Source organism: Vigna unguiculata, chromosome 11 (assembly GCF_037176805.1).
Source record: "Vigna unguiculata cultivar grain cowpea cultivar isolate G323 ecotype 2 chromosome 11, ASM3717680v1, whole genome shotgun sequence".
NCBI classification, from domain to species: domain Eukaryota; kingdom Viridiplantae; phylum Streptophyta; class Magnoliopsida; order Fabales; family Fabaceae; genus Vigna; species Vigna unguiculata.
Window position 1 is genome coordinate 47,221,316 of NC_140802.1, and position 15,177 is coordinate 47,236,492.

The 15,177-nt window shown below is 32.9% G+C and overlaps 2 protein-coding genes across 2 annotated transcripts; one reads left to right on the plus strand and one right to left on the minus strand.

Moving 5' to 3' along the window:
* Positions 1-1,663: 1,663 nt before the first annotated feature.
* On the minus strand, positions 1,664-7,229 carry COP8 (Proteasome component (PCI) domain protein). The gene is made up of 15 exons (XM_028053218.2): positions 7,046-7,229; positions 6,711-6,842; positions 6,472-6,623; positions 5,628-5,731; positions 5,457-5,517; positions 5,026-5,118; positions 4,826-4,926; positions 3,617-3,725; positions 3,486-3,530; positions 3,342-3,410; positions 3,172-3,263; positions 3,025-3,067; positions 2,637-2,696; positions 2,350-2,409; positions 1,664-1,878 (listed from the first exon to the last, which is right to left on the minus strand). The coding sequence occupies exons 2-15, from the start codon at positions 6,838-6,840 to the stop codon at positions 1,804-1,806; spliced, it is 1,194 nt and encodes a 397-aa protein (XP_027909019.1). The 5' UTR covers positions 6,841-6,842; positions 7,046-7,229; the 3' UTR covers positions 1,664-1,803.
* Positions 7,230-11,728: 4,499 nt separating this feature from the next.
* BAG7 (BCL-2-associated athanogene 7) lies at positions 11,729-15,177 on the plus strand. Its single transcript, XM_028054614.2, has 3 exons — positions 11,729-12,646; positions 14,060-14,350; positions 14,770-15,177. Exons 1-3 carry the CDS (start codon positions 11,918-11,920, stop codon positions 15,001-15,003), a joined length of 1,254 nt encoding a protein of 417 aa, XP_027910415.1. The 5' UTR covers positions 11,729-11,917; the 3' UTR covers positions 15,004-15,177.

Sequence of the window (15,177 nt, forward strand, 5' to 3'; positions counted from 1 at the left end):
ACGATGATGGGGAGGCGCTTGATGAAACTGGTAAGGTTGATTTTGAAGACCCAGAAAAGGTTTGTCTTAATTCTGATGGTGAGAAGGGTATGGTGGCTGAGGAAACTGAATGTGTTGAGGAAGAGAAAGAGACGGGAGAACTGAAGAATGGATCTGATAATTTGGTATCTTCCGATTATGAAGAGGCAGAGGAGTTTTTGGAAGAGTTTGCAGGGGAGAAGGAGCTTGTGGAATTTGAGGGTAATGATTTGGAAAAAGAAGAGAGAAGAGAGAGTGCGTTTGGGGAGAGATGTGGTGCACTGGCTTGTGGGGTTGTCATTGGGATGATACTCATGACCTTCATCGTCTTCATGCTAAATACTCCTGACTGGTTTTATTATATAGAAGAACTGAGTTTTGCGGTTCCAACTTAGAAGTATGACCTACTAATGTTAAAATTTTCTTCTGTGCTTCTTCCACACAATGTACTTCCAAAAACATTCAACAACACTACTACACGCAGTTTATTTGTAATTCGGAATGAGATCAGTTCATACAATCTGGTGTGTAAATTGAAACTGAAGGTGACTTGAGTGAAGGAAAGTTGAATTCTTTTTCTTATCCAAAACTATCTGTTTGATTACTAAGAAACATTGAAACTGCAAAATAAGGGGTGTGATAGCGATGTATTTGTATTAATATATTCTTTATCTATGGGTAAGAAGACTGAAAGTCCTTCAACAAAAAGGTAAAACAAATATATTAAAAATGTACCGTTAGAATTTTTTTAAGTAAATACTCAATGAGAGACTGTACATTTTTTCTTGTGATAGAGATTATACATTTTTTACTTATTATGTTTTTGTACAGAGGAAAAAATTATGAAGAATGGGAGAAATTTGTTATAAGAGAAAACTGGTTGAGCCAACTTTTCTATTAGAAAATATGGAAAAAAATACAAAAAATTAAATAATTTATACAAATTGGTTTATGTATAAACAAGTTATAGTTTACTAAAAAGATAATTACAATATTTTTTGTATTTTGTTTTAAGCTCTTGGGAAATAACTCAGCTACACATATCCTTGTATAAATTAAGAATGCAATATCATATTAATTAAATAAATGAAATTTGGAATAGCTACACTAATTAACTTGTGATTTATGAAATATTGTAGTTATTTTGATGTAAGATTCTTGTTTTTATATTGATACTAAACTAATATATATTTTATTTTATTTCTATCATATAATTGTAAATATTATCCACCTTCCTACGGTGGACATAATGGTATGTGACAGGACTTTCTTTCCTGCATCGTACAAAATCTTGGAACATTTCCTTGCTTCAGAAGGTACCCTTCTTTAATATCCTGAAATACTCAGTTCTGAGATGAAATAGCGTGGATGATTTTTATAGAAAAAAAATGGGAAAAGTACCACTTTTTGTCGCAATAACTTAATTGTTTGGAAATGAATAATAGAAGAACCACTGCGTTTTTTTTCCTAGATGGTCCTGCTAATGTTTTTACCAAAAGTAGTGGAACAAAATCCTTTTTGTTAATAAATATATTTGATGATCAAATCCAATGGACAAGAAATAAGTAGACAACGTCATATATCCACAAAAGATTTCCTGAATAAATTTATCTCCCCATAAGCAGTAATTAAACAAGCCCTTGGATAAACCGAATTTTGAATCTAATATATGAGGAAATTAATGGTATCATTTGTATAGTGAACTTCACAAAAAATCAACAAGAGAAAAAAAAAATATGCTTTACTAAGAATGTATAAACAAAGAAATTGTCAAAATCATCCACGTTAAACAGGAACCGGAAAACCCTTCTTGGCCATGCTATCCAAAACATCGTTGAGGGCTTGACAGAGGCCTACAATCTGCAACGAAATCCATCATTAGTAAAAGCTTGAGGAAAATGAACCGTTGAAGGATGCTACTAAAGCGGCACAACACGCTAGTGAATTAAACAATATGGTCCTCAAAGAATATGTGCCAATGAACTCATAGGTTCACACATACAACGCAACGGTTCATTCTATAAGTACATTCAGGCACAAAATGCAACATACTTCAGGCTCATAGGAATTGGTATACATCATAAACTTAAACTGAAAACCAAATAATTCATTTGAGATTCGTTAATCAAGAGAACGATTCAAATTGGAAAGAATGTCTAATTTTTCAGAGTTTTAGCTATTCATATTTTCTTTAAAAGAATCCAATTATTTCACTGGAAATTTCACAAATTTAGGAAGCCGCCCCAGTTGGGGTGGAGATTCCCTGATTATTTATTTAATCCACTGATAACCACTGCATCTGGTGATATCAGATCTTTATAACAAAATTACCTGTTGGTCCCATCTCTGCAACTCTTCAGTGTCGTCATCAAAATGTATGACTGCTTCAACCTGCAATAAATCACACAAAAATTGGCCACTGCTCCTCAAAGAGGTCAAAATAAAAACCTAACAATAATGTTTTCCTCACTCTCAGAAAAGCTAATAGCTCCCCCTGGCATCATACCCCAAACCCTTTTCCTAATTACCATCTAGCAGTCCAACAAGAAGATTCCTTTAATTATTATTTCTATTATCGTTAGTTTTTTTCATAAACAGAGTTCAATGGTTATTTATACCTGATCGATAGATCCCCTCATCCTATCCTCATAAATCATTCTTGATGCTATCTTCTCAGCCTGCGAAAAATAACTGTTAAGAGAGAAAAACTAACACAAATAAAATCTAACAAACTCTACAACCAAAGACATTAAAGAGAGAAATATCATTTTCACACTCTCTACCACACTCAATTAATTCACGCATTCTGATGGTCTCAAGCATGATTGTGTAACTTTCTATCGAGAGTGTTAGAATGTGTAGCAAGCACCCCCAAAAAATACCCACGAGCAATTTACTCAAGTGTAAAGAAATAAATATATCTTCATGTGAAAAACGGACATAAAGTAAATTCAATAGAGAAGTGTGTTTCTTTCTATAAAAGGAACCATTATCAATAGTTCATACCTTGTGAGGTGGGATCCCCAACAGCGTGCCTAGCTCCCCAAAGCTGCACAGGCATACGGAGATTAAGATGCATGAAACACAAAAGTAATAATGTTAAAATAATGTAGTTATAAGAAAGAAGTAAGCAGATAGTATAATTTCCTAAACCTGATATTAGTATAAAGTTTGCTCGCGCTGAGAAGATTATGCTCAATCATAGCTCGGTCCAGCACAGTGAAATTGTCTGGAAGAAGAGCTTTCTGTGGGAAGAAGTAAAACCTGAGGCATGCCTAATATGACTCCCAAAACTATGAAGATACAATATAAATTTAGATAACCTGATGTGGTTTCAATTCTTCTGAAAAAGCATCAATTTCTGGTTTTCTTAGAATTCTCTCCAAATAAACCTGATGTAGAAGAGATTCAGATACTATGATCCAAGCGGAGAGCCATACAAGACATGATTAGTGGGGGAGAAATACCTTCTGCAATATTGGATAGATCTTCAACTTTGAACACCGCTCATCCTAATCCAATCCCACAAACCGTAATGTGATGAAACTTGACCTTTCCAAACAGGACTTTTAAAATGTTTAATGAGTGAAGCATTCACCTTGTACAGAGTAGCAAGAACACGGGAACGCTGAGGTCCTGCAGCTGCCAATATCGTGCATGTAACAGCAGCAGATAAAGCTTGTTCAAGTGCTTCTTCATTAATCTCCCTATAACATTATAATTCAATCCATGTAATAAGTAATGCCATTCAAGAAATAATTATATGTAATATAGGCTAAACATAAACCGCAATGGACACATGCAAAGTTATAACAAATATAGGTTTCATTTCAGATTAGGGTCAGTAAAGTTGAAGGTCAAGGATATGTACAACATTTATCATCATTAGACCCTCCCTCACATCACATGTTAAGTTCATTTGGTCTAATAAATGATGAGATACAACATTGAAATATAGAGTGTTAATCATGAAGTAATACTGTTTGCGAACCGAGCTGAACTGCAGTTTTGGAATTAGATTAATTATGGACCAAAAAAATGTGATTATTATGATAAGAATTACCAAAGTCCCCCACTAACTAATTTCCATGAATTTATCATGTAATGGACAATATTAACAAATATATCACAGTTTGCCAAAACTTCACATGAATTGACAGTGTGTGCTTGTATATGCATTGTCCCACTTTCCAATGGCGGATTGCCATTGAACACAGTTTGTGACTGCTTCCAAGCACAAACAACACAGTTCTGTTTACAATGTCAAAGGTTTTCATACTCTGGCACATATATCAGGCACACAAATACTGAGCATTCTGTCGAGCATCCCTGTATAGTTGTTAGTCAGAAACTTAGGGGCTATTTTATTTCAAAAATTGTTCTGCTTTTACTTTTAATTATAAAAATGGTCACCTAGTATTCACTTTGTTTCTAATTTCAAAAATTGGGATAGAATATATATAGATCAACATAGAATTATTTTTATTTTTCTTACACAAATACTTGAAAACAGAACAAAATGATAACAGTTGCAACAAAGAATGTATACAGAACATTTTATGAAACCAAACAATCCCTTATTTTCTCAATTACGACAAGCTCTAAATTATGGGATATGCAACAATAGTATCTAGAAAAGAAAATCTAAGCTGAAGAACATATAGGCAAACACAAGATACTCTTCCAACTACAATAAAGGGAGGCAATGTGACACAGAATTCAGATGCATGCAAACAGATTCCCTTCACTCACAAAAATGATTATGAAAAAACTAAAACGAGGAAAAGATAACACCGAAGGTACATACTCGTCTCCTATTTTCCTTTTCTCAATTTGAGATATATCATAATACCGCAATGCTGCTTCCAAAAACTTTCTCTTCAGATCTAAGATCCTTGCATAGCAAACCTGAAAACAAATAGGAACAAAAATGGAAAAACAGGTAAGGCTACTCTCAAGCATCCCTCTTTTGGCTCAGTTACACCTAAGCAGTTATCATTTTCAAACCTTGTACTTTAAATTGAGTACTTCATGCTGACTACTGCTGACCAAGAATGATGCTTTATTAATAAAAGCCTCAGCATTAACAGCATCATCATCCTGCAAAACAAAATTTGTTTCCAAATAAATTATGACTCGTCTTCCATTAATAGCAAGTATACCAATCATATTTTTAAATAGGGAACAGATGCCCCCATACTTACAAAATTAAAATTATTCCTTATGTACGTGCTTAAGTGTATGAGGAACGTGAATATTCCAGTTATAAAAACATTGTCCTCTTGAATATGAAGATGTAGAACAAGAATAGGTAGGACATGCTTTGAGACTATAAAAATCATAGATACTCATGCGTGTCAATTGTTATGACTCCCATTTTGGTCTTAGCCGCTACTTCAAATCAAACATGAATTTCAGTGCACAAAAGAGTCAGATACCTCAAGGTATAAACAAGCAATTTGGACACACTTTGACAACCTGAATGCATCATCAATCACCCTGATAAAATAAATCAAAGTGCAAATAAGTGAAGGTGACATTCTCAAATTCGACAGAATTATAATACTTTACATGAGCACATAAATATGGGAGGTAAGAAATTCTGAGACCTCATTCCTGAATCAAGGTCAATACCACTGAGCATTTGAGCAGCTTTTGACCATTGCTTCTCGGATTCATAAAGCTCAGCGAGTTTCTCTCTAATAACTAGAACCTGTAATAAAATAACAAGTGGCCATTAGAGTAATTGAATTGAGTAGGCCGAATACAAGAAGAAGGAAAAATGTATACTTCACCATAATAGGATGATGGATCAAAACAAAAAATATATGAAGAGATGATGAGAAACATTTTTTGCTTTGAAGCAAGAACCATTCACAATTACAAGTAACCAGTTTCCTAATAGAATTTTACTTTGGAAAAAGTGAATTTTATTTGTTTTCCTTAAAATCTAACTTCACTTTGTCTTTCAACTTCTCCATGCATCAAAAACCCTTTTGACTGGGATAGAAGCAGAGATACCTTTTTGACAAAATCTTTTGCAAGCATAACTACATTTGTGATTCTGATAGCAAAAGAATGACTATTTCCTCTCCCAGCCACTACCTCACTAAATTTATACAATTACACTAGAGAGCGCAAAAGTTGTGTTTAAAATAACTAAATCTAACTTTTTTTCCGTTTATCTTTTGCATCACATAATTTTATCCCTAAATAAGCAAATATTAGACCAAATAATAATTTATTAATAGCGAAGTGAGGACAGAGTTAGTCAAGAAAATGACAAGCATGTTTTCAAAGTGGCGTAGATATAAAATAATTGTGTTCTTGGCCTCAAAATACTAAATACCAAATACCAATTGCAATTAAGTAGTAATAACAAAAACTTTCCTATTTGCCGAAATAAAACAATACAAGCATGCAGTATTTCAGCTGAATATACAAAAATTAAACCTGCTCTTCGAACGACACAACACGAGGCTGAATTTGGGCAAGAGTGTAATGAGCAATCTCTTTCTGTATCTCAGGCTCCAATCTTCCCAACTCTTGAGCAAAAGTCTGCAAAAGCTGCCGCGACACTACTAATGGAACATCATCTGATAGCACTGAAATACGAAATATGAAGGTCTGAGAGCTTGAAATGGAGGAACACCAACCACAAGAAACCCTAGATGAGAAAAAAGATACTTAACTGTGATCTATGAATTTCCTAGACTGAGCAATGTCATTAGACGAAATGACAGCAGCGAGTATGCTCTTATACTGCTCTATTTTTTGCCTCTGGTCTGTAATCGCAGAAGCGCTTGCAAAAGCACTCTCCATCACTGTTGCACGTTAGCATTCATCAACACAATGCAATAAAATCTATAAAACCTAAATTAAGAAAAACTAGTGTAAAACTTCCGATTCTTCAATATTTCGAGCAGCTCGTGATCATTCACAAATAAAAAAACACCAAACACAAATACATTAATAAATAAGCGCTGAAAAGATAGTGTTTACGCAGTGAAGAGTGAAATCGGTTTACCTATCGGCGTTGTAGGAAGGTTGAGCGTCGCCGACAGTTACAGGTTTGGCGGCCCGTGGAGGTTGTTATTCCTCACTCCTCCGTCGTGAATTGGAATCAACGACAAACTCTCGAATTTCAACTCTGAACTCAACTCTTTTCCCTTCGTAAATTGTCAATTGGTAATGAAATTGTTCCACCCGGTTCATTTGACCCAAACAAATTTCCAACATTCGTTTTCTTGGGCCTGCACCTTCTATTTCTTGCTTTCTTTGGGCTGGGCCTAAATATTAACTACGATTACTGAATGGCAATTGCTTCCTGAACCCCAATCAAATTTTTCCTATACCCAACAATATAGAAAAGTACTCAAATATCCTTCCCCATTTCATAACACCACCGCTGCTATTGCGACCGCCGATGCTCCACCGCCACCACCACAAAGAAAAGGAGAAAAAAATACTTAATATACATTATATGTTGTGGAGAATTATTTCCGAAGCATACTTCGTATAGAAATGTTCAGGAAAAAATAGTTTTGAAAGTATTATATACATTTTAAAAAAATTGTTCCAAAAATCTATTCTGAAAAATGAATCCCGAAAGTTCTTGAAATACTATTCTAGAAAGCTTGTTATGAAATTAATAATTTGGAAGTCACTTCTAAAAAAATAAAATTATTATTTTCTAGAATGGATGGGTGCAGAAAGAAATTAACGGGGTGCAGGAAACAATTACCTTCCTGAATTCATTTTTTTATTGATATGGACCTGTTGGTAGTCAAAAACATTCTGAATTCAACTAATTGAAGTCCTGCTGTTCAATTATAGTTATTTATTATATTTTTTTATTAATATGGAATATAAAGTTTAGTATCTTACAGACAACATTTTCTAATGAGAAAAAAATATGCCATCCACAAATACAGCTGAAATTATAAATATTTTTTTTATTAAAAATAAAGCGAAAATCTTGTTTAGCCGTTTTATTAGTACGTAATTTTCATCATGTTAGTTGATAATTAATCTTTATCGAGAAAGTGGCTAGTAATATTTAATGAACATTTTTTCTATTTACAACTTTTGAATTTTAATATTTAAAACAACCTATTTCAGTGGTTCTCGATGAGCTGCAATATTTCATCTTATGAACCACTAATATTTTTACCTGTGTAATGCATTGCATTTTCTTTTTTTAAAATACTAAATATTGATGTGCTCTAACTTTTAATCCGTAAAATTAAATGTTCTTGCTTCTATATAATAATTAAAAAATAAATAAACGAATATTGAATAGATATTATACTTTAAATACTTCAATAGATAATAAAAACCCCATTATAAATTGAGGTGACAATATGGTTTTGGTTCGCAAAAAAAAGTGAGGCAGGTGAAGACGTTAAGCGCTGATCCGTAGAAGTCTAAGGTCCATGTGGACAAACTTGTTGGCCCGCATAAAAAGAAAAAACCTTGCACATGTGTATATAAGTTACTTTTTTTTTTTGGACTTTTGCATAAACGTTTCAAATTATTGTATGACTGAAAACGGCAAATATTATATATTTTGTACTGTGCAAAAATTTGATTAATACATTATGTATACCAAAGTACAAACATGAATACGATGAAAACGTTGAATTATTAATTTATCATTTAACTCCTCAAAATCCTTGCTTAATTTTTTGAACTTGTTAAAGTTTCTCAGATTGTTAAACATTGAAAGTTTTATTATAAGATTTAAAAAATAAATAAATATGCAGGTTGGTCCGGGAGTCCGCGTTATGCAGGGCGAGCTAGTCCGTATGCTCGCATTATGTGGAGCGGGTCAAAATTTTCAACCCGTCTAATCCGTCAAATTGGTGAACCAAAAGACGGATTGGTTCATTCCTGACCCGTTGACTCGTTTTTATTTTTATTATTTTTAAAGTTTTAAAAAATATATATAAAAATTGAATTTTCTATGTTATATTTTTTGTATAAATGTAAATATGTAATATTATTATAATTTAAATCATTGACACATAAAAATTAAGTTCAATTATTAGTTATAATAGAATAATTTAACGTATAAATATAATAATTATTTTAATTTATCCAATTAAAGATATTACTTGATTGATACAAAAATTATAATATATATATATATATATATATAAACTAATTTTGTAAAAAAAAAGTGATGATTAGTCTGTAAGCCCACTTGTAATAAAACGGGTTGTAGTTTCTGATTCGTTTTTTAGAAACAAATTAGTCTTATACAACTCGTTTTAACGGATGAAGAATGAAAATGTCCAAATCAGATTGAATTATCCCGTTTTGACACTTACATAACAACTTTAAAACGAAATTAAACTAACATTAAATAACACGGAAAGATGACAACATCTTCAAAGTATTAAATGCAAAATTCTTTTAGGAAATAACGTTAAATCCAAAAAAGGTAATAGGCCAAACATAATGGTAATGAAACAAACAACACGACCAAAATTTGAAATCAAATAAAAGATTAATATATATATATATATATATATATATATATATATATATATATATATATATGTGTGTGTGTGTGTGTACAAAATGACAACACTACAAAATGATTTTACATACATGATATAACACTTTACCTAAAGTGCACATACCCCTATTACTTGTTCAACTAAACGACTATCTCAGTATTTATTATCATGTAGCAGGTCATCTACCCCTTATTTAGAACAAAATAGTATACACACGAATACATTTACATTCATCAAGATACCAAGTTAAAAATAAAAACAAAATTTACCTTAAAAGATTTTATCTAAAAGAATATAATTCAAAATATATATTACAAATTATTCTCAAGACTAAAGTAACACCTCTACTCCTCTGCTATTGTAAATTCACACCTACATTTTTCTATCCCAATATATAGCACAAAATTGTACTATAATAAAACACAAATACACATAACACAATTTAAATCACAAATAAACTCGTATGTAGATATTATCCGAATTTGTCTTTGTTATGAGGAAAATTTTATGTATTGACTAAATATTTGTATGGAAACATATATACATGTCCTGTTCTCGTCTCATGTCCTGCATAATATCATTTATATTTAAAGTATTAAAATGCTTATATATATATATATTATAATATTTTTATGTCTTTTAATTGTTTTGTTTATCATAAAATTCATTCGTATTTTTAATTTTTTTGTCTTATCACAACCTTAATGCAATTATTTTTAAATGATGTATGCCAATTAAATATTTGTGATATCTCTCATTTGAATATTTATACTAATTTTTAATATTTTTATGTATTTTGTATTTTTTTCATATGATAATGTTTAACATTCTCAATTTAAATGTTCAATAGTATAAACATTTAATTTATTAGGTTATATACACAAATTATATATTTTTTTAAATTATTAATTTTTGTTCTATTTGAATAACTTTTTTATTTTCAAAAATAATTTTTGTTATCTCTCAACCATCCACTATATTAATATTTGAATTTATTTTTTTAAGTCTCTAAGATATTTTTCATCTTATCATGACTTTAATTATACATTTGTTTTCTTTGCGATTTCATTCGATGTTTTCTAAAATTGTTTCCAAGACAATTATGTTGATATTTAAATTTATTTATTTAGATCTTTCAGAAATTTTGTTTTCATGTCATAAGATTGTTTTTCTTTTTGCGATTTCACTTAGTGTTCTCATTGTTTCCAAAACACACATTTATTATTATTTTAAATATTTTTATTTGTTATTTATTTATATCCCGTCGAAATAAACAACCATTTGAAATGTTTGTTAATTTAAATATTTATCTTTTTTTTATATTTTTTAAAATTATTTTAAAAGTTTATCTATTAAATTCTATTAATTTAATAATATTTTGATTATTATGAAATCTTATTTAATATTCTAATTTAAAATATGTATAATTATAATATATTTATAAATATTTAATATTAAAAAAACAAACATCTTTTTTAATATTAAATATTTAATAATATTATATTATTTTTACTGTTATTTTATGTTATTTTTTAAAAATTAATTAATTAATATTAAAATAATAAAAAGGTATATATGAGTATATACCGTGTTATGTGATGAGACAATAAATAAATTTGATACTAAGTTAAAATATAAAAGTAAATAATTTTTTTTGTTAGAGATAAACATAAAATAGCAAAACTTGTCTCGATCCCGCTCTGCCATCCATAGCTAACATGCATATGACATTATTATATTAAAGCAACAAATTAAAGCAACAAAACATCCTCACTAACGCTTTTTTTAGTACTTTAAAATAATTTTTGAATTCTTTTATGTTTGATTGTTTTTCACTTTTTATTGTGGGTACGTGTGAAAAAGTTCCTTTTACTTTCCGTGGATCTGTATATTTTCTAGATTTGAATTTGCAACCTGTATTTGATTTTCTTATAACAATGTTGACAAATACACCATAACTTTCTCTTTAAGGGACTTGAAAATTCGACAAAAGAGTTTGAAAAAGTTAACTTTAATTAAAAACCGAACAGTGAGAAAGTGGTGACGAAATGAGAAAAAGGTAACAAAACAATGCTCGCTTCACATGGCAAACCAAACCACAAAACATATTCACATTGCGTCGCAGGAGCAAAATCATAAACGCGGGACCCACTTTGAATATCCATGTCGAAATTCCCGATTTGCCCTCATCATTTCCGTTCCACTGCGTCCTCGTACCCCTCATTTCTTTGTCGTCATCTTCATTCCCCTCTTTCTTTAAACCCAACCATTCCCTTTCAACATCACAATGAATCATCGCTGACACTGATCGTTCACTATAATATTCCTAATTCAATTCCGACCGAGTTCACACCGAGTCCACTCACTCGCTCACCATGAGCCGATTCAAGCGATTTGAGCTCATTGAACAACAACCATTCCCATTCTGCTACTCCTCACCCTTCCAAACCCTAACTTTCCCCTCCTTTTTCGAACACTCTCTTGACCTTGATCTCGACCTGTTGGTAGCTCCCAGCCCTTTCGACGCCGTCGCGGATCTGCTTCACGCGCCGTCGTTGGCCTACCGCCGCGCGGAGAGGCAGCTCGAGACCGAGTTGCGCTTGCAGAGCCTGGGCGACCGGGTGGCGGAGCTGGAGTCGCGGTTTGACCGGCTGATCGGCGGCGATCGGAAGTACACTTGGACGGCGGAGATCAAGGGAGCGGAGAAGAATGGGTTTGACAGGAAGTACAAGTGGGTTGCGGAGATCGTTGAGGAAGAGAAGAAGAAGAAGAAGAAGCAGGTGAAGAAGGTGGTGAAGGATAAGAATGTGACGTGGACGATTCAGGTGGAGAGTGAGGGTGAGGAGGAAGAGGAGAAGAAGAAGTTGGTGAAGGGTGTTGCGAAGAACGTTAAGTGGACGGCTGAGATCTCGGGAAAAGGGACTAACAGTGGGAGCTCTAGGAAGTACACGTTTCAGGTGGAAAGTGGAGATGCTGAGAAAAAGGAGAAGGTGAAGGAGAAGGAGAAGGAGAAGGAGAAGGAGAAGGAAAAGAAGAAGGGAAATGGGTTGCGCATTGTGGAAATTCACGAGCCAAGTAATCACAGAGATGTGGTTTTGAGACAGGTTGGTTAGGCTTCTACATTCTTCAAATTTTTTGTGTGATCTTGTTTGTTTTCGTAGCTTTAAATTTGTGACTTTTAATTGGCAGCTCAATAATTTGGTTGTTGGTGGGTGAGCAAGTGTTGGGGTCATTATCAGGGTCATGTGACAGTGATGCGTTTGGATTTAGACCGTTAAGTTGATTAATGCGATGTCTTTTCTTACTTTCCATGGTCATCAGCTATTGCTTGCACCTTGGTGTATCTTTACTTGGGTTTATTTTCTTTTGGGTGTGAGTCTGTGTAGACGAGTCAGTAAGAAGTAGGGAACATGTTTAACTTGAAACATTACTTGAGGTGAATGATGATTTGTGCTTATGACAGTTATAATGCAGTGTGCTTCCCTTTACCTTCCCCAAAGTGAAAGTTACAAATTTTTATCCAGTCTGAATAATCTAACTGATCCATTTTAGGAAACAAAAAGGATTTGATAAATGGAAAATTGTGAAGACTTAGTTGAACATTTTGATTCGGATTGGGAATGAATGGTATCTTTGTAGCCCATTGTATGGCTAGATAGGATTAAATGGTCGGTGTATATGGACAGATCTTGTTAAATTAACATTACTGGTTACCTATGTGCTCTGTGATTCATAATATAATGAAATACACAGTGCAAATTGGTAACTAGTAACTATGGCATTAGAAGCTCGAACCCGAGCTATGGAAGGTGTGCTCCATTTGAAAGTTTACTGACGCGCATTTGCTGTCCATTTAACTACTTCTTTCATGCCTTGCATTTGTCCCATTTGAAATAAAAATAACGTGCAAATGTATATTTTCTAAATTTTGTTGATCTGTTAATACAAACCTGTATATTCTGGAAACAATTTGCACGTGTTTATCTCTCCTTGTGGACTCTCTTCTGCTTGAATCTGCTCACGTTATAGTTCTACTTGGGATAATATGTACTGCTTCTGACAACATCTTTCGATTTGTAGTTACACGAGTTCACTTATGTAATTGTATTTTTATTCAATGTATTGACTTTTGTTTGTTGTTTTATTATCCAAAATAGTAAAGAAAAATGGGACAGGGGGGATTGAAGATATGCAGGTGCAAGTAAAACCCAAAAGGCCCGAGTCATGGCTAAATTCTTGTTCATAAACATTAACTTCATATCCTGTTGACAATGAGTTTTTTTCTTATTAGCGGTTGCTCATTAATCCTAATTGTGCTCTGGCATAGGGAGATGCTTTGTTAAACTTTTTATCAGATAGCAGACTGAATATTAGCTACTTTTCACCTTTATCTTTGATTTCTTTTTTATGAATTGTGCATTCATACTCATAAATGTTATTATATTTAGAATTTAGAATTTGGAAGATTATCAGTATGCTGAGTTGTTCTTTTTGTATCCAACTTCTTGTTGATGAAGGCATTTGCCAAGAGGTTTGGAGCTGTGCAAAATGATAGGGGCAAAAGGAAGGATGTGTCTCCTCAAGATGCTGCTTTGTTGATCCAGATCAGCTTTAGAGCTTACTTGATCCGTAGGTCAAAAGCTCTCCGAGCCCTTAGAGAACTGGCTGTTGCAAAATCTAAATTAAAGGAAATCAGAGCCCAGTTCAATAACTTCTCTTACCGACGTCATGTAGCTCGCGATGCAGAGGAACGCCAGCGATTTTCTGAGAAAATCATCGTCTTGCTCCTCACTGTTGATGCCATTGAGGTATGATAGATCTCTCTTTATCGATTAGATTGAACTTTTTCCACAATTTTGAACTCTGCTAAATACCATACCAGATGTTAATTTGGTAGTTGATCTGTAACTTAATTTTGTAGTCCAGATCGTAGAATGCAACCTAGAAGTAAAACATGTATATACAAGTTTGAATATTCATATGTAACTCATATTGTGTTCATCATAATCCTCACTACCTTGTTTAATCGTTGGAGAATCTTACTGGATGCGGTGTCTCATCTAAGTGCCTCTCCATGTATGTTTGGTTTAGGAATTAGTAATGGAAATTCTCATTATTTCTGGAAATTTGAATAGTGACTCTGATGATGTGAATCATGATAAAATATAAGTTCAACACAGCCATTTACTGGTTTATCTAACAGGTTTGTTTATATTCTGTTTTGTAGGGAGCTGATATTATGGTGAGATCAGCGAAGAGGTCAATGGTGGATGAGCTAGAAGCAATGCTTGATGTGGTGGACCCCCAGCCTGGTGGAAGATCAGCATCACTGTCCTTCAAAAGAAGGACATTTGATATGCCCGATGGAGTCATCCGGAAGGAAATTGAAGAAGGGGTTGCACAGGTTGTGCAAATGCTTGAAGAAGCAGAGAATAATAGCAGCAACACCTTTGAAGCATAACTGTGAGATCAAAAACCTAATATTATCCTAGTATTCCATGCTTTCCTTCTGCTGTTGTAGTTTGTTGGTAGACGTATGTTTGAAAGACTTCTAAATTTAGGCTTTTCATCCCATGGTTGTTTTTCTGAACTTTTTGGCACATTCTGAATGGAAAAATCTACTGTGTTTTATTAA

Bases quoted from the DNA above. Each gene is read 5' to 3' on its own strand.
- COP8 (XM_028053218.2), bottom strand. From the start codon at position 6,840: ATGGAGAGTGCTTTTGCAAGCGCTTCTGCGATTACAGACCAGAGGCAA. The intron at 3,531-3,616 runs GTGAATGCTTCA...GGATTGGATTAG, and splicing joins TTCTTGCTACTCTGTACAAG to GATGAGCGGTGTTCAAAGTT. The intron at 3,264-3,341 runs GTTATCTAAATT...TTCTTCCCACAG, and splicing joins AAGAATTGAAACCACATCAG to AAAGCTCTTCTTCCAGACAA.
- BAG7 (XM_028054614.2), top strand. From the start codon at position 11,918: ATGAGCCGATTCAAGCGATTTGAGCTCATTGAACAACAACCATTCCCA. The intron at 12,647-14,059 runs GTTGGTTAGGCT...TTGTTGATGAAG, and splicing joins GAGATGTGGTTTTGAGACAG to GCATTTGCCAAGAGGTTTGG. The intron at 14,351-14,769 runs GTATGATAGATC...TCTGTTTTGTAG, and splicing joins TCACTGTTGATGCCATTGAG to GGAGCTGATATTATGGTGAG.